This window comes from Arvicanthis niloticus, chromosome 27 (assembly GCF_011762505.2).
Source record: "Arvicanthis niloticus isolate mArvNil1 chromosome 27, mArvNil1.pat.X, whole genome shotgun sequence".
NCBI classification, from domain to species: domain Eukaryota; kingdom Metazoa; phylum Chordata; class Mammalia; order Rodentia; family Muridae; genus Arvicanthis; species Arvicanthis niloticus.
The window spans coordinates 28,675,543-28,698,283 of record NC_133435.1 but is presented as its reverse complement, the minus strand read 5'-3'; the positions used below and the strand labels follow the sequence as shown (position 1 = coordinate 28,698,283).

The 22,741-nt window shown below is 43.2% G+C and overlaps 2 protein-coding genes and 1 pseudogene across 5 annotated transcripts in view; 2 read left to right on the top strand and 1 right to left on the bottom strand.

Moving 5' to 3' along the window:
- Art3 (ADP-ribosyltransferase 3 (inactive)) overlaps window positions 1-22,741 on the top strand; it is a 74,145-nt gene that overhangs the window by 16,028 nt on the left and 35,376 nt on the right. Inside the window, exon 1 of one of the 3 annotated variants that reach the window (XM_076926502.1) lies at window positions 11,347-11,477. The exons of 1 other annotated variant lie outside the window; for it this stretch is intronic. The gene's annotated coding sequence lies outside the window, so the exon portion shown is untranslated. Of the gene's footprint in view, window positions 1-11,346; window positions 11,478-16,978; window positions 17,134-22,741 lie in introns of those variants that run through there. One more of the 3 variants, XM_076926500.1, reaches the window with a different exon arrangement.
- Cxcl11 (C-X-C motif chemokine ligand 11) lies at window positions 84-9,589 on the bottom strand. Of its 2 annotated transcripts, none has more exons than XM_076926506.1 (4): window positions 9,117-9,575; window positions 7,691-7,817; window positions 7,313-7,598; window positions 84-436 (listed from the first exon to the last, which is right to left on the bottom strand). In XM_076926506.1, the coding sequence occupies exons 1-3, from the start codon at window positions 9,175-9,177 to the stop codon at window positions 7,337-7,339; spliced, it is 450 nt and encodes a 149-aa protein (XP_076782621.1). In that variant the 5' UTR covers window positions 9,178-9,575; the 3' UTR covers window positions 84-436; window positions 7,313-7,336. The 2 variants fall into 2 exon arrangements, with proteins under 2 accessions (XP_076782621.1, XP_076782622.1); XM_076926507.1 differs by lacking the exon at window positions 84-436 and adding an exon at window positions 6,921-7,281 and having other exon boundaries at window positions 7,526-7,598; window positions 9,117-9,589.
- On the top strand, window positions 9,746-11,444 carry LOC143439859 (CWF19-like protein 1 pseudogene; annotated as a pseudogene).

Genomic DNA, 22,741 nt, shown 5'->3' with positions numbered 1-22,741 from the left:
AATAGACTCTGTGCTGTAGGACCCTCAGAATTTTAGAGTGGGAAGAGATGCTGAGCAGATTTACATTAAACAATATAGAAAGATACATGGTGACAGTTTTATTTTGTTATTGTATAAGTTCTCAGTCAAGATGTGAAGGAAAAGCAGATTTGAGGTAGGTAGTTAGCAAATGGACAAATAGTCCCTTACTAAGGAGAAAATAGTTTAGTAAATATTACATAGTGTTAAGCGTCTGCTAATCACGAGATTTTTTTTTTTCATTCAACACCTTTAAGAATCCAGAATCTCCATCTCTGTAGCCCATGCTCTCAAATACTTGGTTATGCAGTCTCTCCGGAGAGCAAATCTTGGTGGTTCAGGCTCCTGACTTCCCTCTGTCTGTCCACTTGGCCAAAGTCATCTTTGAGGTTTCTTTGATGTTTCTGGAACTAAACACCTAGGAGAGGTTTAAATTGGACTTCTTTTACACAGAATTTCATGCTAAAATGAGTTACTGTAGTATACATACATTGCACATATGTGTTGCCCAGTAAACAGTCACTTGTACTTGAAGGCAGGCCTATTGACTAGAACAGACCATTTTGCATTAAATTCTGACACAGATTATAGCAAGTATGGCATACATATCATGGAATTTTTGTGGCTAGGAGAAAAATGTACATTTCTTCCTACATAGTCAAATCTATATAAAACAACAACAACAACAAAACCCAACCAACTATAAGGTTAATGTCAAATGACTGAAATAAAAGTATCTACTATGGAACTTCCTAAGAGTCAGCTCCCTAAGGTCAGAAGTGCTTTGAAGACACTTGAAGAAAAGTCAACCTTAAGTGTACCTTAAGAGTGGTGTACACCTTTAATCCCAGCACTTGGGAGACAGAGGCAGGCAGATCTCTGAGTTCCAGGCCAGCTAGGGCCACATAGAGAAGCTATGTCTCAAACACACACACACACACACACACACACACACACACACACACACACTCAAGAGTAAAGTGTACCTATAGGTTGCACATGGTAGCGCACACCTTTGATCCTAGCACTTGGAAGGTGGAGACAGGCAGATCTCTGAGTTTAAGGCTGGACTGGTCTACATAGTGGGTTCTAGGGCAACCAAGACTATGTAGGGAGCCCATCTCAAAGAAACAAAACACAAGAGTGAGGTGTGCTTAAACAAATGACCATGAAGGAAGGCATATGCAAGTACAGAACACACACACACACACACACACACACACACACACACACACACACACACACAGAGGAAACCAACCAGCCAGTCCAGAAGCTTGGAAGAGTGGCATGGGGTTTTTACCCCTGGGTAGGACCTGGAGTTGAGTTTTGCAGGTTCAGAACACCCATTGTCCCCTCAGTAGGCATGATTTTGCAGAGCTGATTATGCTAAGCAAATCTGTTAAAGACTAAGACAAATTATTTTCATTATGTTGTTATTAATATTATTACTCTTACTATTTTGGTTTTTTGAGACAAGGTCTTCCTGTGTAGCCCTGGCTGACCCGGAACTCACTATGTAGATCAGGCTAGCTTTGAACTCAAAGATATCCATCCACCTGCCTCTGCCTCCCAATGCTTACGACTAAAGTCCTGTGCCACCATGCCCACTCTAAGGTGTGAACTAAAAAGTCTGTTCCTTGCTGGTGTGGCTTTCTCCACAACCGGGATGACTGGCTGAGGTGGCTACCCAGGCCACTCGTGTCCCACTGCCTGGGAATGTCAAGTAGCAATCTATGTGCTGCCCTGTGAGAACAGAAACAAGACAAAGATTCCTACTCTTGTTTTGCATGGGAGCCTGCCCAGGACATTCCACAACCAGGATGACTGGCTGAGGTGGCTATTCAGGACACTCATGTCCCAGTGCCTGGGAATGTCAAGGAGCAGTCTGTGTGCTGCCCTGTGAGAACAGAAACAAGACGAAGATTCCTACTCTTGTTTTGCATGGGAGCCTGTGTAGGACATCGACCTTACAGATGTAACCAATGTGGGAAACCATTCCAGAACAGGGGTGATTTGTACATCAGTAGCAAACCTGCTGTTAGTGTTCCAGTTGTTGCTAACCTGCATGGGGTAGTTGAATGGAAAAGAAAAAAAAAAGTGATCACTCTTAAAATATATTTTTTCTTTCAGCAGTTCTCAAGGCTGTTGACACATTTACTTCACTAGTTTTTATTCACTGTTCTGGGCTCACTTTGAAAGAGAGAGTTAAAGAACTTTGTTTCAGTTTCCATTTCATAGATTTGGCCTGTGATTATGGCACCAAACCAGAGAAATAAAACTCAATAAAAACAACCTGTGCTTAAATGCTTGTGAGCACAGACCCCAGAAAAAAAAAAAAAAAAAAAAAAGGCTTTCTGAGAAATGAGAACACTTAGAAGAAGCTCAGAACCAGAGGCTTCAGAAGCTTGCAGACGGGATTCCCCTCCTTGCTGCAGGGCACCACTGCATCCAATGTCCAATGTCAGCAGCTTCCCCTTCGCAGCTCTGACTTGGCACTGGCTGAGTGGACTGCTTCAATGCTTCCCGATGACACACACATCTCTCTATTCACTGGCAGTCTGAGCCCAGGGCAAAGGAGGTGCTGACAGAGTCACATATGGGAGGGCTGAGAATGGTGCGGGGGTGGGGTGGGTAGCTCATTCCAGTGGTTCTCAACCTGTGGTTTGCAACCCCCACATCAGATAGTTACATTAAAATGGATAACAACAGCAAAATTACAGTGATGAAGTAACAATGAAAATGACTTAATGGTTGGTGGCCAACATAATACAAAGAACTGTATTAGAGAGTCATAGCATTAGGAAAGTTGAGAACTTGTTTTTCTGTCAGACAGGGTTTCTCTGTGTAGCCCTGGCTGTCCTGGACCTCACTCTGTAGACCAGGCTGGCCTTGAACTCACAGAGAGCCACTGTTTTAGATCATACAGCAATTAGTTGTTATTTTGGTGCTGGGGATCTGAACCACAACCTTAGCTACGCTTGGCAGATGCTCTACTACTGAGCTGTGCTGTGGCCCCAGCTTTGGTTTTTTGTTTGTTTGTTTGTTTGTTTGTTTGGGGTTTTTTGTTTGTTTGTTTTTGGGGGGGTTTTTTTTGTTTTTTTTGTTTTTGTTTTTGTTTTAGTGGGGGATTCTTTGGATGATACAGTCACCATGATTGATATCTGTTTGCTTTTCTACAGAGTTCACAGGCTGTAGATAAGTCAGCACTAGAACTGAAGACCTCTAGGAAAGGGCTTTTAATGGTAAGTCAGTTTACCTAAAGGATAAATGATAGCACAAAGTGGATTTACAAGCAGGGATACCCCTTTCAGGGCATTGCAGGTCCCGAGGTTAAAGCAAAGGGGGACACGAAGACAAATTCTTAGAGTTGATAAAATTGCAAAGAAAACTCTAAAGTAGTACATTTAAAACCGGTCAAGTCAGATATTATTAGCAGCTAGTGTCCTGGGGAGGGGGACCATCTACATGAGAGGAAAATAATTTTAAGATGCTATATAAAAAAATTATAGTAGTATGATGCTTAAAGTCAACAAGCAGCAAGCAAAACTGGTCTTCACCAAGTGCTGATGAATCTAAGATTCGATCAAGACCAAATAAATGATACCGTGTTGACTAGCTCATGCTTGCCCCTGTGAGGAAGTTCAGCAAGCTAAAGCCAGATAATAGAAAGCAAAATACTGCTAGGCATATAGTCCCCCACCCCAACAGCATTGGAGCCACTTTTGGGGGTCTTCTAAGATTGGAGTCTACTGGGGGGAGGAGGGGAGCTGTCAGCTGAAGTTGGAGTCTCCTGTCTACTGTGCTGTTCGGATCAGCCAGATGTCATACATCTCCCAGGAGAAACTTTCTTTTTGGTATTTACACAACACTGAAGTTGAAAATCACATCATGACTTCAGACTTGCCCAGCCCAGTTACTGCTGTCTTGAAAGTGTAAGGCCCCCATGAAGGGAGGACCTCACCTAAGCCTCAGGAATTCGCAGCCACCCGTTAACTCATAAGACACTGAACTTGATGTAATCAGCAAGAGGTATATTTTGATCAACATGTTGAGATCAAGACCCATGACCCACGCAGGGGCAGTGGGGTCTGACCCCTGGGCTTTGGAGACAGAGAGAATTTAAAGCCAAAAATCATAACTCGGGGGAAACCACAACCCAGGGGAGAGTAAGAAGGGTCATTGGAGAACACCTGTGAAAAGTCCCAGCCCATATTCAGTTTGTGACAGGGTCCAAGGAACAGTCATGGAGAACATTTTGTATAGGCTATTCTCTAAGAGCCTATTTGTAACCAACCATCTATCTTGTGGTCAGCCAAGTTCCTGAAACACAGAGCTCACGACCAAGCTGACCTGCACTCTTGGTTCTGCTCTGCCTGTTAGGAGTTTTTGAAAATTTTTAACCCTTTCTGTTGCAACCGGCTCAGCTCTACCTGGCTTGAGACAAAAGACTTAACAAGCCTGAATAGTTACTATGTTGCAGCCTGCTCTGCTCTGCCTGGCTTCAAACTGCCACTCCGGTCTTCGGGTCAGGGTCTAGAGAGAGAGAGAGTGAGGATAAGGAGAAGAGACATAAGGAATGGAGACAAGACAGAGGTTCTGATCAAGTCTCTTTTATTGAAGGGAAATCTAGGGTATTTATACACTTTTGCCACGCCCCTTGTAGGCACGTGGATATGACATAAGCCTTGAAGCGTAGCTAGCATGTGGATAGCTGCTTTCTAGCCTCTTTCTGCTAAAGGTCGGCTCCCAACACCTTTCAAAAGTAGAACTGGTAACTAAGACAAGAAGAACCACCTACTGTCCGCCTTCCAAAAAGACACCAGTTTTGTGAATGGGTATTATTTAGACACCAGTTTTGTGAATGGGTATTATTTAGACACCAGTTTTGTGAATGGGTATTATTTAGACACCAGTTTTGTGAATGGGTATTACTTAGAATTCAAAGGGTATTATTTAGGCTGACCACATCCTAAATATTTAAGTTTATTAGCTATATTCTCAGTCCTTTAAGAGCAGTTTAAAAAAAGAATCAAAGATCCTAATACAATTCAACCCAAAGATGCACTAATTTGTTACTTTGACATCCTGAGAGCTGACAGTAGAAGATATGAAAAGGCTTTTTGTTCCTAATTAAACAATTATATTTCTGTAAAAGCAAGTACCCTTGTATACCCAGTAAAAAACCACTTCAGTTTGTTGAGTAGGTAGTGGTCTCCAATGTGAGTGCTTCAGACAGGGCTCGGTTACTGCATTTTGTTCATTGCATTTCGTGTGTCATGGCATGCACAGTACAGTGTACATGTTACGTGCTCAGAACCAACGTTGTCGTGACAACCTGTAATGAAGCATGGGCAAGCACAGCTACAAACACTTTGGCCTCATGCTAAATTTTGAATTGAGTTTTGGTTGTTGTGGATGTAGAGGTTCTGTATTGTTGCCAGGTTGTTTGTTTGTTTGTTTGTTTGTTTTGGTTACTCCACATTTGGATGTGTCGTGTTTATGCAGCTATGGACCGACAGTCATGATTGGAAAATGTTCACATACATAAGGGAGCTGGGTAGAAGGGACCTGACAAAGTCAAGCCTCGTGTCAGGGAGCCACTGGCAAGAGTGTCAGTGTTGCTATTTCAGGTTTCCCCCAACAGTGTCTGTGTGTCACTGAGGTTCAAAGTCTTTGCTGTGCGTGGCAGAAAATCTCCTTTCAGGTCTCCTTTTTGGCTCAGCTCAAAAAGTCACAATAAGAGAGATTTAACAAAGGTGCAAGGGGTGGAGTGAGGCAACTAGGAAGAATCCCCTTCAGCCCTAAATGGAATAGATTCTTTTATGACTACTATAGAAGTACATGTCTTTTTCTTTTTGTTTTTTTACATTTGGGCATTTCTTTTTATTTTAAGATAGGGTTTCTCTGTGTAGCTCTGACTGTAACTCCATCTGTAGACCAGGCTGGCCTTGAGCTCAAGAGATCCTCCTGCCTCTGCCTTTCAAGTGCTGAAACTACAGGTGTGTGCCACCACACCTAGGTAATCTTTTTTTATTTATTGAAGTTTTTAACAGTACCATTTTAATCATATTTTTCTCATCCCCAATTCCTCCTCACCAAAGTATACTTTTTTCTTTTTTCTTTTTTTTTTTTTTTTTTACATTTTTCTAGACAGGGTTTCTCTGTGTAGCCCTGGCTGCTCTGAAAGACCAGTCTGGCCTGGATCTCCCAGAGATCCTATCCACCTTCTTCTGCCTCCCAATTTCTGGGATTAAAGGCATGAAATATATTTCTAAAGAATTCTACGTGATGGCAAGTACCTGTGTACCTCTAAAAACAAAAACAAAAACAAAAACAGAACAACAACTCTAAAGGCATCTCACTGTCCAGAAAGCATGTAGTTGTTGGTGATTTAATAAGAGTTATAGTGGCTTACTAGAGAAGCACAACTCTTATTCCTTTCAAGGAGAGACAGCGCCAGCCATCTCTACCATTCACAGTATGACGAAGGAAAGGAACAAAGCACATGTTTGATATTTTTCTCAAAGGCAGACTCACAGGAAACCGACTGGGAGAGGTGCACAGATTTTTTTTTTCAACATTTTTCTTTGGTGAGCAAAACCAATTTTTTTAAAAATCTATCCAGGTTATTGTCACTGATAAAACAGATAAAACCAGATGTACAGGAAATACACAGCTTAACCCCTTTAGAACACCTCAGTGGGAAGCCAGCGTGACTAACTCAGGAAACAGTAGTATCCCTAATAGTTTCTACAACGCAGAAATGTTTTCAGGGCACCTCATGAATGATAGTCTTTTTAAATGAACAAACCAAATGATATGTGGAAATGTCTTCCTAGATGTTCATGCACCTCATGCTATTTCGGGAAAGGAATGTTTATTTGCGTGAATAATTCTTTGAGGACTGTTTTACTACACACATAAATACTTTTGAATCCAGCATTGGGCAGGACTTCAGTAACAATGCGTCCATTGTAACCACAGAAGGTAACGCGGAGTGTACACACATACAGACACGTGATTCTTAGAGATAAATATTTTCATAGCCAAGCAGAACAGTTTAGACGTATCAGACCTCCTAGAAAGTTCTGCAACTTTTATGGATGCATATTCTAAGACAGGGGAGGGTCGCGTTCCTGGCGCAGAGTTCATATTAGAGGGTTCACAGTCAGACGCTCCCAGGATGCTCGTCCCTTCCTCCTCTCCCCCCCCCCCCAGATGTCACATGTTCTGGCGCTTGAAAATATTCTTTTTTTCTATGGTCTGTAATGAGAAAATGAAGAGTTTTACTTACTGGGTTGTTTCATTTCCTCAGTGATTAAGAGGTAAACTGTAAAAACAGTGGCGGGGAAAGGATGTTGCCAGGTTTAACCCAGGACCCCTTAACTGGGTGCTTCATGCGAGTTCTGTTAGGATGGAAACGGGGCCCTCCCGCAGTCGCCTGTTCTCTCTCTTCCAGCGCTCTCGTGGGTAAAGCACATCCGACCTGGCAGTCTTGCATATGTACCTGCATTATGAGGCGAGCTTGCTTGGATCTGGGGTCCAGGCACTTTTGTCCTTTATGAGCCTTCAGGGTAACACTGGAAAGGGAGACACAAAATAGTCTTAAACTTTGGCGGGAAAATATCAATAAAACAAAAGCACCCACACCATTGTCACCTCCAGCACATACATCACTTCAACTTTGTCACAGCCGTTACTCGGGTAAATGACGGAAGCTTTCTCAATCGCTGCCAATTTGACTGCTTTCACTCCGGGGCCGATGCAAAGACAGCGCCCCCCTTTGAACATAACGAAGCCTGGAACAGACCCCAGCGTTGGTTAGTCAGGGCTGCGGAGTGGATGGCAGACACATTTCTGTTAATCTCATCTGTGCAGCTTGAAATGAAGTTTTTGAATCTCCCTATCTTATTTCTCTCCGCATTAGGCTAATTTGCTGTATCCTTGATTACTTCATCCCTTAATTTTTGTTAATTATTTAATGTAGGTTGCAGACAGGACTCACTTGCTATTTGGACCAGGTTTGCCTCCAGCTCGCCACAAAGCCCAGGATGACCTTGAACTTGAAGCACTCACTACCTAGCAGGCCCCATATCTTGGCATTATCCTACCTCATCTCAGCCTCCCAAGTGCTGAAATTATATTACGGTATGGGTCTGCCACTAGCCCAGCACTTGATTACTTTATATAACACTACACAGTATACAGCAACCCAGAGAACAAAGTGACTATTTTCTTCTGTATTTATTTTGAATTATTTTATGACTTATGACTGATTGAATGGGTATACAAATATAGTTCACAGTCGCTGGTGATCTGTTCTTTACTAAATGAGCAAATAGTTAATAATTCTTTTGATCTTTGTCTTTCCAGGTTCAAATTCTAGATTAAGACCAAGTATCCTAAACCATAGTTGAAACTGTCTTCCACAGTTGAAATTGTCTTTGAGAGCTTCCAGATGCTCCCAGATTTGTTCTTTCATAAGAGCAGCAAGAGTTCTAAAAATGGCTTGGTGTATCACATTAACTTCATATGTTAATTAGTCCAGGTCTGCTGTGATACGTGCATAAGAACCATCAGGCCACAGGAGACACAGTGCCAGGTTCAGTCATGGGAAATGTTAATACTGCTTCTACTTAGAAACAATTTTCTTTGGGGAAGACTTACGGAGAGTTGTCAGTGTCCACACTACCTTTAAATCATTCTTGCCCTCAAGTGACATATTGATCAAACACATATGACATTTTTATGACCATTGCCCCAGAGAAAAATTTCCTTTTCTCTATTCTGAGAGTATTGGTCATAATAAATTCGCAGTCTCATGGTTAAAACATTAATTTTTCCAGGATACCAACATACTCCCACATAAGATTCTCCGAACAGCCTTTGAGGGCCAAAGGCTCTTGCTAGATAATTGTCAGAAAATTAAGAAATCCATAAAATAATGCTTTTCTTGAAAGATTTCCAACATTTGCTGCCATTACTAGAACTTCTAATATGTGAAGTTAAGTAAATTTAGAACACTGTATATTTTAGAGAAAAGACGTTCGAAAAATGACATAAGGAGCAGAGACTCAGAAGCAAAAGATACCATATACCTTGAGTGGTTGTGGCCCAGATGATCACAGCCAGGGCTATGGCTATGCCTTTCCTGTTCATCTCGGCAGCTGCAGGCTCTCCACCTTAGCTTTGATGATCTTTCTTTGCAGAGAGCAGTGGGAAGGCTGAACCTGAGGAGTCTCAGGAGCATTTATAGACCAGCAATCCTCATGCAGAATCAGGAATTTCCCTTCTTGACTCATGCAGCTTTCTAGCCTCCTGGAGTTTCTGTTTTGTCCTTAAGTCAGTGCTTGTATGTGTCCCTGTCTGCTGGAGTTAAGAAGCCACTGGAAGGTGAAAGTACTCAAGAGCTATAGTACTTTGTACACAGTAGCTTACCACAGGGGAAGCTGCTCCTGCAGGTGACTTTTCCTAGAAATGCCTTTGGTTGTGTAGTGATTCTGGGCAGTGAGTCCCACAGACTCAGGAAGACCTTCCCGGTTCCAGGCAGCTCATCCTGCCTCCCTCACATAACCACACAGAAGGACATTTGGATAAGGCATATATTATACATACCAGGTGACTTTCAGCTATATTTACTTTTTTTTTTTTTTGCTTCCAATTTCATGTCTGAAATACTCTGCCCATACCTGTGCATTGCATCTATTTTATTTTTAATTTTAATGCTTTTTCTTTCTTTCTTTCTTTTTTTTTTTTTTTTAAAAAAAGGCATCTCTTATTTGCACTAAGTTGTATGCCTGTATACATTCTATTAAGGACTGTAAAAACAAAATCACTGGCATTCCAGCCTTGAGTGCTCACTCGTGTTCCTAGCCTTTGGGTGGCTGACCCAGCACGAGTTGTCATTATCGACAGCTCAGAAGCCACTGCATCTCTTGGCTTGTGGAGATGTTGAAGGAAAGTTTGATGTTTTATTGAATAGAGTTCAGACAATTGAGAAGAAAAGTGGGAATTTTGACCTACTGTTGTGTGCAGGATTTATTTATTTATTTATTTATTTTTGTCTCTACCCAGAGATGCCGAATAGAAGTTTAAGATTGGCAACAAGCTCCTATGCAGACATACATGCTTGGTGTCAATAACCAGGAAACAATAAATTATTTCCAAGGTATTGATGGGTGTGAATTATACTGAAAACATCACTTCAAAAAGGTGCCATCTTTGCTGGAAGCTCAGGGCTGCAGATTGTATACCCCGGTAGGACAGGGCCCTTAGCTGAACCAGCCCTAGGGTACACTTTTAGTCCCAAGGATGTACCTTCCCTGAGAACAAGGCTGTGTTCCGCATCCCAGTTTAAAGATGTTGATATCTTGCCCATGTCCCCATGACCCGAGTATGTGGAGTCCTCTGGAATTCCTCTGGACAAGTAGATACCAAAAATTGAGTCTCTGCTTTAGTGTCTGGCCTTGCCTCAACCTTGACACCAAAGTATCATTTTGCTGCTTTGGAAAATTCGTATGAGAGATTTCCATACCTGAAAACATGTTGCTCTACGAGAAGGTGTGGAGCACGCCGCTTGCTCCATAGCGCTGGTCAATGTTGGAAATCCAGAAAAGAAAAAGGTTCTTTATGCATTCGGTACTGGTCCCAAGAAGCCGACGGCTGTAGCAGAGCTGGTGAGGCAGCCTCTAGATGCCCCTGAGAACCTTTACAGCGGATCTGGGAAGCAAGCAGCTGTAGGAGAACAAATCTCTGCCCTGAGGAAGAACCAGCCTGTCAGTTTGTTCGATTTGAATGAAAAGCAGGTAAGGAAATGTCATCCACAGGAAGGGATAACAAGCCTCCTCCAGGACGTCGTTGGCTTTGCTGTGCCAGCTGTGAGGTGGAAAGTATTTGGTGGTCATCATTGGCACACATTGCTACCTCACCCTGGCCAAAGGAGGCTTCTTTGATGACCATGCACCCATCCTGCCCACTGGACACTACCAGTCAGTTTCAGAGCTTTTGGCAGAGGTAGCTGAAGATGTGGAGAAGTATAAGGTTACTCTGAAATGCTTCTTTAAGAGTCAAGAAATTATAGTAACCACCACCTCCAGCTTCTGGTCATTCTTGTGCCCCTCAGCTGCTGTGTGACAGATGACATTAAAAACACCTTGATCTCACCCAGACACAGGAGCAACAGATCGAGCTGCTGGAATTGCAGAGTCCTCAGACACCAAACAAGATTGCCCAGATGGGAGCAGAGTAGTTTTATGTTGAACTTGACATAGTAGAAAAACTTTTCCACAGAATTAAAATTGCAAATTGGAAGGGAGGTCCTGGCAAGTGAAGGTTTTCTCAACATTCCTGACGAGGCTGACGGGAGGCAGTGTCAAACCAGTAGGACAAGGAGGAGGCCACAGCTTGCCACTTCCAGGAAGACTTAGACCTTTGACTTCACTCTGGACGACTAGTCAAAGGTAAGGGCACACCACAATCACACTGATGGCACAGGAGATTGTTCCAGTGTGTTCTTAAAGTGAAATCACCATGTCCGGTGGGGGCTGCCTCCCTGCCTCTTTTCAGTGTTTCCCATGGACCCGCAGGCAGCAGGAGGCTTAGGAAGGAGCATTTTATAAGAAGTCCTTCTGAGATGCAATGATGTGTTAATGATGTGTATTTCTGTCTTTCTACATCCTCATGAACTTTTAAACCCTTTCAATTGGGTGTGATAGCTAATGCCCATAATCTCAGAAACTGGGGAGTTACGGCAGGAGGATTGCTGTGAGTTCCAGAACAGTGTGGGCTATGGTGTGAGACCCCTCTTACCTTTCCACCATCACCCTCCCACAAATGTAAAAATAATGTTCCCCAAATCTTGTAAATAATAAAAAAGGGAACACTGAACACTTTTCTGAGATTATATATATATAATCATATATATAGTTGTCTCTTGTTCCTCTTAAGTTTTCTGAATCTGTTTTAAGTGTGTCACTTATACAAAAACTAGCGAGTTCAAATCTAGGGCATTTAAAGAAAAAACTTAAGGCTGCTGCTGGTGGTTGTGGTGATGGCGCACACCTTTAATGCCAACACTCAGGAGGTAGAGAGAGGCAGGCACTCCCTAGAAGTGAAAGGGCTGTGCCCACCATATACATATGGCCGTGTCTGCTTTCCCTTAGAGCACAGTGTAAATGCCAAGGAAGGTTTCTCTCAGCTTTCATTTCAGGTCCTCAGACAACAGATGTGAAAGCAGGGTGAGCCGAGGCAGGAGCTGTTAACTTTCTTACCCATTTCCAGCAGCTAAGGAAAAGCCCAGCCTAAGGGTGGGTAGGTGTTCTCTCCCCAGCTTCCTATCAGTAATCCAGTTTCCTGGAAAGCGCCACCCTTTTCCCTCGGTTAAACAAATGTTCATTAATGTTCAAATGTATTTGTCGGCCCTGGCATTCTTATAGTCACCAGATTCCTTCTCATGCCCTTCCTAACCTAGACTTCCTAACCTTTGGCCTTGCGCTTAGGATTTCTGTTTGCTCTGCAGACTCGTGGAGGAGGAGGGTTTGGTAGGAGAGTCTTTAGGATTGGTTAGGACTTGCTCCCAGCCTGGCAGTCTGTGGTGTCACAGGAAAAGGGACTTCTTTCAGAATATCCCTCACCCACAGAGCCCCTGATCTGTGTAAATTTTGGTGAGTCTGACCAGGAGTGCCCCATTCATCTCCCGTTTTGAGCCCTTTAAATCACCATATCTTATCTTCATGATTTTTTTTTTTAATGTGCTCTCTTGCTATGGAGCTCAGGTTGGTCTAACTTGTGGCCTTCCTCCCGCCTCATCCTTTCAAATGCTCAGAATATAGGCATGTGCCAGCATGCCTGGGCTTTTACTTATTTTTAAAAAGATAACATCTTTTCATATTATATAATGATTATTTCTTCTAATTTTATAGAACTGACTATCCTCGCCTAGCTTATCCAGGAATAATGTAAATTGCATCTGTGGTTTTAAGTCTCTAGTAGCCACATTTAAAAAGTAAAAATGACTGAAAATAATTTAAGCAATATATTTCATCTAACTCAAAACATAAAAATTATTGCCTAATGAGCATCAAATGAGATTTTATTTATTTTTTTATTAAGTGTTCAGATTGAACCATCACATGTCAAATACTCAGTGGTCATATGCGCTTAGTAACTGCCGTACTGGACGGGAGGACCTAGTGAGTGAGTGCGTGCATTGCATGTTTCCTATGCCCTGGCTGCCAAGATGCTCACTCTAAAATGGATCAGGATGAAGGACAACAGCAGGAGCCATGATTTTGCTTCACAAAACATCTGTCTCCCTGACAGTTTCCTGCTCACTGTGAGTTGATTCTCGATACTCTTATCTTTGAGTGAAGCGGAAAAAAAGCTCAAACCATCGTTTTGCTTTTTTAAAAAAAATTTATTATTTTTAATCACATATTTGCATGTGTGTCTGTCTGGAGCATGTCCAAGTGACTGCAAACGCTGTCAGAGGCCGGTGGTGTCCGGGTACCAGGACCTGGAGCTACAGGTGGTCCTGAGCCTCCGTGTGAGTGCTGAGAACTGAACTCCGGTCCTCTGGAAGAGCAGTTTGTTCTCTTAACCACTGAGCCATCCCTCCAGCCTCCTAAACTTCACATTCCATCCTTCCAGAGCTATTGGCTTCCTTAGTTGTAATTGCTCAAGTTGGATTATTTCCTGTTTTATATTCCAGGTCCACCTACTCAAAGTTTCCCATTGAAATGAAAGGAATATCCCAGGAAATGAGTCTAATTTCCACCTTTAAAAAAAAAATAGTATTATCTGTGTGGTCTGCTGAGCTTTCTGTTCCTGTAATAAAACACTATGACTGGAAGCAACCTGGAGAAAAAGAACTTATTTCCGCTCACAGGTCACAATCTGTCACTCAGGGAAGCCAGGGCAGGAACACAAGCAGGACCTGAAGCAGAGACCGTGGAAGGATGCTGCTTCTCCTCTCCACTGGCTTGCTTCTATATCCTACGACTACCTGCCTGAGGAATAGTTCTGCCCACAGTGGGCTGAGCCCTCCTCACAGGAGTCAGACAGGACCACAAGCCAGTTCTTCAATTGAGGTTCCCTCTTACCAAGTCACTCTAGGTGGTGACAAGTTGACAATAAAAACCGAACCACGAAGTGGGATCTGTTTGAACCTTTAGTAATGCTTCCAAATGGTTGTTGACTTTAAAATGCTGGGGCTGAGGGTGTAGCTCAGGGGTAGCGCGCTTGCCTAGTGTATCCATAGGCTCTATGATTGAGTCCTAGAATTCCCAGCATAGTTTTCAAATCTACAGAGATTAATGCAAGTCATCTAAGTATAATGTTAACTCTTTGTTCGATGCATTTCAGAAATGTACAATCGCTCCCCCACTGAATGTTAATGCCAAGGTCTTTTCCTCAGGTCAGTTGCAAGGGGTGGACTAGAAATGGAAACTCTAACCTTTCCTTTTATTAGAAATCACTGTGATGTAACAGGATCCTGTTTGAGGTTTACAGACGACAGATGACTCACTCCTATGGGAAAGATTGCCAGAAGTCCAAAATAACATGCCCGGGCTGAAGACAGCAAGCAAACCCAGAGCCTTTAACCTATGGTAGTACAGCACCTGCTGTTCTTTTATATAACAATACAGTTGTTTTAGAGAGCTGTTAGTGAATTTTTTTGTTGTTAACAAATTAATACTGTGATTTCTTTACATTAAAATACTGACCCAGCAGTCAGGGAAAAAAAAACCCTATACACTGTGTTCAATGTGTCCTTCAGACCCTGGGTAAAACCACAATGAAGGAAACAAATAGAAACTAGAAATAAATCGTATAAATACAAAAGTCCACTAAAACACAAAGAAAATTATGCATTTTCTTGTTGTCAAAAAGAGCCCCAGCGTGAGGGTGATTTTTGAAAACAGGTATTTCTGAACTTAAGCTTAATCTTCTGGTAATTTGACATAAGAAAATGTTTTTCAAAAACTGCATTCTGCTTATGCTGTGTGGTATCTGAAATAGATCTGTCAGGGGTCACATTTTATAAGCACCACTTTGTGTTTGATATCTGCTGCTCCAGACATAACAGCATGGGGCATGCACACAGAAATGAGGGACAGTTTCAGCTGTCCCCACTGTCTGACTGGCCTGCCCATGCTTGAGAGAGCCGTTATGAGTCACGGTTCCCTGCCTTGCCAGCATCCCAGAAGTGATGGAGTCATAGCTGCAGCTCAGCCCACATGCACAGTGCCAGAGTCTGTGCCGAACTCCTCATGCTAAAGGGAGGGCAAACACTTTAGTGTCTGAATGGGAGAGAGAGAGAGAGAGAGAGAGAGAGAGAGAGAGAGAGAGAGAGAGAGAGAGAGAGAGAGTGAGTCACTGGGTGCATATATGCATGCATCTGGAGGATGTCCAGTGTTTCCTGGGTCACTCCATTTTATTGGTTGAGGCAGGTTCTCTTGCTGAACCCACAGCTTGCCAATTCCAGCTACTTTAGTTACCCAGCTTGGCCTAGGGAGGCCCTGAGGGTGCGGCAGCAGTGGAACTATGGAGCTCTGTCATGGCCGCCTGGCTTTTATGTGGGTTCTGGGATGTGGGGTCCAATCCTCATCCTTACCAGGCAAATGTTTGATGCATTGAGCCATGACTTCAGCTCCTGATAAACATTATTGAGAGTTGGGTCTACTGTACCAGTTCATGCTGGCCTGGTGTCAGCTATCTCCAGCTTGTTCTTGCCCTTAGTAGACTCTGGGTTAAACCTACTGTTTATTTTGCTCTGTTAAGCTGTGGGGTTTTTTTTTTAACTTTATGTTTAAAAAAATTTTTTTTAAAGAATTATTTATTTTATGTATATGAGTACACTGTAGCTGTCATTAGACACACCAAAAGAGGGCATCGGATCCCATTACAGATGGTTGTGAGCCACCATGTGGTTGCTGGGAATTGAACTCAGGACCTCTGGAAGAGCAGTCAATGCTCTTAACTGCTGAGCCATCTCTCCAGCCCAAATTTGATGTTTTCATTGCTTTTTGGAAATTGATTGAGTTTGAGCTACAAAAACTTTGTTTGAGCTGAATATTTCTTTACCTTTTTAGAAGAAAAAAATTATCAGATATAATCGTAATCATTTTTTTTTTTTTTTGCTTTTTTTAAAACCCAGAAAAGCACAGTACATCAACATTATTTTAGGTATGACCAGACTCATTTGTCTTGGAATGTTGCTTTTTATGAAATCCACTGCCAGGCTAATCATATTAGTACATAATTAACCCATGCCAAAGCTGTTCACTTATTTTATTTTGAAAATGTATTTTTAAGTAATTGTGAAAGAAAGAAAAGGACATGAGTTTAAAGACTAATTAATTTGGAATTTTAGGTAAGTTCAAAAGACTATATGCCAAAACTCAGAATACAGGGCTGGAGTCATGGAGCCGGGTTAAGAGCACTGGCTTTTCTTGCTGAGCCAAGGACTCGGGTTCAATTCCCAGCACCTCCATGATGACTCAACCATCTCTGACTCCAGTTCCATACCCTCTTCTGGCCTCTGAGGGCACCAGGCACATATGTGGTACACAGACATACATGTAGGCAAAACACCCATACACATGAAACAAAATGGAAAAACAATTCCCAACACAAGGCACATTTGCATTCTGTAACCTTCCTACCTAGGCTGCCCCTCTTTTCTGTGTCCTCTGCGCTCCTCCAGGAGTTTGCTGTCCCTTGCATGTATCTGAGCCAGGAACAGTATGTAGTACAAAACAACTTCAGTGTTGCCATAAGCTTCAGAGAGAGCATTCTCCTCCCAACAAAGGCGGCTCTATGCACGGCCTTCTGTTGGCCACCCAGAACAGAACATGACTGCTAGGGCGATGTAGATGTTCATGTTAATTTTCCAAGCTGGGAAACAGCATGGCTATTGTTAGGGACTAGAAGCACTTGAGAGAGTAGCAGTGAGCGGCGTTACAAACAACTCGTGGGTTCAGGAACAGGGCAGCCTTGGACAGGGGAGAGGGTCGGGGAAGCAGATGTGGGTGATACCACTCCTGGTCTAGCTGGAGGGTCTTGCTTCAAGGGACGAGTTCTGCATGGGAACATGAGAAGAGCCATGTGTGCAAGGTATGATGCTGCATTGGACTTCCGGGTACTTTACTAGGCTCTGACTCAGTTATAGGGAACAGTCTGCTACATGCAGTTTGCCAGTTTGAACTACAGGTTAACTAGACCTCTTTGACCTAAGAGATCTACTCTGAAATGTATCAAAGGAGTTTGGAAGGACATTGTTATGATTGTGGTATTCTGTTATATTCAACTTAACTGACTTCTGCATTCAAGACAAGAATAACTTTTTAAATACTTAGAGAAACTATGAGTTTAGTGTTTTTTTTAAATTGAGTATATTTCTTTTAAAATAAATTAAATAAAAAAGTCCTGTCATTCCCCTGCTTCCTATTCTGCCTGAGACCCACGCTTTGTTTTCTTCCTGTGGTCCCAGCTTCCTAGCACTTGGTTTTAATGCCTAGAGAAGTGAGTAATACAGGCGTGGCCAGAGAACGCTCTCCCTCCAGGTGTGCTGCCCATCTCTGACCTTGCATCTGTACCTGTTGGTGGCTCGGTAGCAAGGCAGATGGATGGGGACCCAGATTATGGCGTTGCTTGTTACTGTCTGCAGTGTGCCCTAGAGTGAACACCGTGTCTCCAGTTCCACAGTATTTCAGTAAGAAAAACCACATCTTCTTTTTAAAGAAGAAAACAAGGATCTAAATGTGTGTAATGCTGTCTTAGCCACTTAAAACTACTTATAAGAAGCAGGGTCAGTAGCAGAGGTGAACAGCACAGGAGAATTCCTTCCTTCTCTGTTACAAAAGGAAGGAAGGGAGACCTCAAAGGCCTGGCCATAACTCAAATACCAAGGCCTGACAAAGGAAGGTTAGAGCAGGAGGCTGAGTGTGGTCTCTGTTGGCTACGTGTTTACCTTCTGTGTCTCCATCTTGACTAGCAGTAGCAACTCTCAGAACAGCCAGTACCCAGCCCACAGACTCGGGAAAAGGTGACAGAGCTGGTGTTGGGCATTTGGCTGAGATGGACAGAAGCTGATGTTTAATGCAGCAGGAATCTGTACCAGATGGAGGCCAAGCAAACTTCCATAGCCAGTGGGGGAGAAGCAAACAAGGGGACAAAGAAGCCACTTTCCCCTCAGCCCACTGTGTTTCCCCATTGGCCACTTTCATTTCAAGTCCTTTCTTAGAGCCCCGGCCACCCTAGGTATTACCTCTCCCTTCATCCCAGTCCCCCTTATCTCTAGAACCTTTAGAGTTTATACTAAAAATATAAATTATAAAATGGAAGGATCCCCAGGATCAACCCAGGTCGCACACCAAGTCCCGTAAGGGCCGTCCTGGTAGGGATAGATCTTCACTTGTTGTGGGGTTTCCCCATATCTAAATAATGTGCAGGGTTCCTAAGTGAAGTCTGGAAAGCCATGAGGCCTATAAACCTGTCCTAAAATCTGGGGCTCCGAAATAGTTCTCAAGATAGGAATTGGGGACAAGAGGAAGAGAAAGGAGTAGCAGGCTTTATGCGCAGGACATTTCCAGACCGGGAGGTTGCTAATGTTACTGTTTAATAGAAGCAGAAAATCATGAGTAGAGAGACCAGGGAAGAGACAAAGGTGTTCTTGCTCATCAAACTGAGCGGAGGGTGAGTAAGTGCAGTTTTCACATCTCAGGTTGAGACCTAGAGGATTTTCTCCCCCAGAAAAATAGATCAGCTTTCTAGGCTAGCCGGCTAGAATAGTTACCTCGCAGCGGTGTTTCCCATTTATCAGTGGCACCTAATTCAAGTTTCATTTGAAAACTCAGTCTTTTCTACTCACTTTTCTCATCATCACTGGAATGTTTACTTCAAAGTCACCGTGAGTTACATAAATCAGGCAGCCTGGCATATCCAGCCCCAGTGCTGGAGCAGTAGAGACGAGTAGATTCCTGAGCTAACTGACTGGCCAGTCCAGGTAAATCGATGAGCTGCAGACCAGGATCAGTGGGAGCTCTTGTCTCAGAAAGCAAGATGGGAGTGAGTGAAGACACCAGACATCACGCATGTGCCCAGACATCCACACGTGAATGCATCCACCACAGAAACACCTACACAAAAGATCATTTGTACATAATTTAAAATAGTTATGTGCCCAGATGGCACAGTTTTAGAATCATGAGACTCTTGAAAAGTAGAAGGAAGGGAGGGAGGGAAGGAGGGAGGGAGGGAGGGAGGGAGGGAGGGAGGATGGAAGGGAAGGAGGAAAGACAGACAGGGCCATAGAGATGGCTCAGGAGGTAAAGCAGCTGGCCTAAGTACCTGAGTAATGTTCCTTTGTAACCTGAGTGCTCCCGTGTTGACATTAGAGGCAGAGGCAGGAGAATCCCCTGACTCTCACAAGCCTGCTAGCCTGGACTACACACTGAACAGCAAGACGTCCTGTCTCAAACACAGTGGAGAGCAAGGAGGTGCACTAGGGACTGTCCTCCATGTGTGCTCTGGTGTGTGTGTGCCTACACTCACATGAGTGTGCATGCCTGTGCACGCGTTCATTATCATGTACACGACACATGCACACAGATCAAAATGTAGAGGTGAAGCTTCCAAAGTGTATCAAACAGTGTTTTATAGAGCATCCCGTGATCGCTCTCTGACATCCTCCCAGAAGACGTTTGTTTGGTTTTGGCAAGAGAATTATGGAACGATGTTTTCTTCTAAGTGTTATATCGAGCGTTGTGATTTTGAGTGACTTACTGATAATACTTACTAGTCATCTTACTAAGTTCATATCTGTCAGGAAGGATTGTTACACATAGGAGTAGACTGAGGAACTACTAAATCGGATGTGAGTCCTGGATCAGAGCCTAGAAAAGAACATTAGTGGCAAATTTGGTCCGAAGCTTATTTAGTGATGTGGTACCATTGTTCATTCCCTGCTTTGGGGAATTGAATCATGGTTATAAAGGATATTAAAGGGGAGGAAGTGAGGTGACAGGGACCTTCTTTGCACCTTTTTTTTTTTTTTTTACAATTTTCTTTTGTCTAAAATTAATAAATAAAAAGTTTCAAAAATGTCATACATGATTGCATAGTGCTTGTGATGATCATCAGCTCAAACTCAGAAACCTTAGAACTTTATGTGGCTCTGACGATTGAAATCTGTGGAAATAGGATCAGACAGCTCCAAAAGGGTGGTCCAAAGTCATTCACAGTGTGCATGACTTTAGAGGGAAGGAGATGCCAAGGTCAAAGGAAATTCTAGAAGATACCTGAAATAAAGGTGATTAGTGCAGAACTGCTCTCCTAACTCGATGCTGTGCACCACCAAACCACATGTGACTGGTTACTAGAACAGTCTCCAGGTCCTGCTTAGCCATGAGCTCTGTGAAGACGTTTGTGACTGGACATGCCTTGGTACCCAGGTCTAAACTCAAAATCTCTGTGTCATCTTCTTTTCGAGGTTTTTGCTAACTATTTTTTATGTGTATGAGTATTTTGTCTGCATATATGACTGTGTACCAAGTCCACATCTAGTGCCTATAGAGTCCAGAAGAGAGCATAGAGACAGTTGTGAGCTGCCACATTGGCGCTGGGAGTCAAAGCAAGATGTTCTGCAAGAACAGCAGTGTTTTCAACAGCTGAGCCATCTCTCTAACCACCACCACCCCCCGTGTCATTTTCTTATGCCCAGTTTAAGAGATCACTTTCCCAGGCAGCTGCCTGATGAGCACAGAACCCCCCGCCCCCATCGTCCTAGTCCTCTGATGCCCTTGCCTGCATTTCAGTTTGCAATGTTCCCAACCACTTGCATTGTCCCCATTTGATGTATGTGGGTACAGGAGAAAGACGAGTGTGCAAGGCCACATGGTGACTGAGTGGTCACATGACCACACAGCTGGGCTGGGATCTGTGTTTGGCCAGTTTGTTGTTATTTCAGGTTAGTGCCCCAGCTGCATAGTTTGAAAGAACACAGGACACGCAAGGACATAGTAGTAAGGTGGTATACTCTAAAGCAATGTGAAAACCCAGTAAAATCAACATTTACTGTCACTTTTGAGAGCGCTTTGATGTCCATGCATGCCTTTTTATCACCTATATATGTGTGTGTGTGTGTGTGTGGTGTGTGTGTGTGTGTGTGTATGTATGTATGTATGTATGTATACACACTCGTATATAAAACAAAACAAAACCTAACCAGGGCTGAAGGTACCAACCCCTGGGAGGTAGAGGCAGGGGAATCTCTATGAGTTAAAGGCCAGCCAGGTGGTATACACAGTGAGGCCCTATATCAAACAAACAAACCAGTGAACAAACAAAAGCAAAACCCCAAAGCTTGTCCAGCCCTGGAACACTGGCCCTGTAAAATGTCTAAAATTGAAGGAAAAAAAAGACACTTTGTGAATCGGGGTACAATGTCCCTTTGGGAGTCTGAGACACCCACAGAGCCGGTCTAGCTGGTGTGTGACGTGGGGTGCAGTACTCCAAGAATGAGTTTGACGGAAAGCTGCTAAGATGCATATATTAGCACTCGGAGACTTGATAACCGTTACCCTTTTAGGGATCAGTCACTGCCGATTGATTCACAGGTTCAGATTTATTCATCTTGATCTTTCCGTTTTCTTGCAGCAAAAATACCCTAATTATTTAAGAGGTGTAAAAGTAGAAGGGATTTCCTATCTATTTATACACAGAGCACGGGATGGTCTAGTCCGCTGCAGAAGCAGCTTACCGTTACGTTCCTGTAGTTAAGGGCCTTTTCTCCCTGTGTCTTGAGTTAAATTTTTTAAACCAAAGGAACTCAAGGTTTGGCTTGGCTTTTTGTTGTTTTGTGTGGTTTTAATTGGGGGGGGGGGGGGGCACACACTCGCTTAAGACCTTCTGAAGGTCCTGCCTCTTCTACTTTGACCTTCCCTTCCTCCCTCCTCCCTTTTAAAAACTCATAGTCCAGACTGTGCCTCAAACTCATAATCCTCCTGCTTCAGCTTTCATGGCTGACTTATGTTGTTTGTTTCATTTGGTTTGTTTTGCTTTTGAGACAGGGCCTCGCTGTGTAGCCCTGGCAGTCCTAGAATTCACTATGTAGAGCAGGCTGGCCTTGAACTCACAGAGACTTGCGGAATGTTGAGATTAACATGCAACCCCTCTCCTGGCCTGAGGTTTTGTTTGTCTTTTAATACCTATAATTTCTTTTAAGATCCTTTCTTGGCCTTAACGTTAGGAGTATCAGCTGAACCGTTCCTGGTTTTCTAAGTACAAACCTGTAAGTGGCCTTTTGCCTATCTGTTCTCAGTTCATTTTCCCACATGTAGATATCTGAAAAGACAAAGATGTGCAGTCCCTTGTCTGTCACTGAGCTGTCTAACTGTATGTTCAGGCTGCTCCAGATTGTATGGGCAGCTAAGTCACAGAACTAAGTGACTTGAACAATCTAGAAAAGGAAATAGCAGCGTTGAGTAGCGTTAAGGGTGAAAGTTTAATTTAGAGAAAACACAGGCAAACTGAGTAAGACTCAGCTCTCAGGCTTGCATGTGCTTGACAAAGAAATGAGGTCCACAGAGTAAGTTATCGACGATGGGATGAACACTAGCACAGAATGGGGGTGGGGGTGAGTGCAGTGAGGTGCAAGAAGTCTGTGAGTCCTTCAGGAATCAAGAGTTCGTTTTCCTGTAGATGCTAAAATGGTGACAGTCCA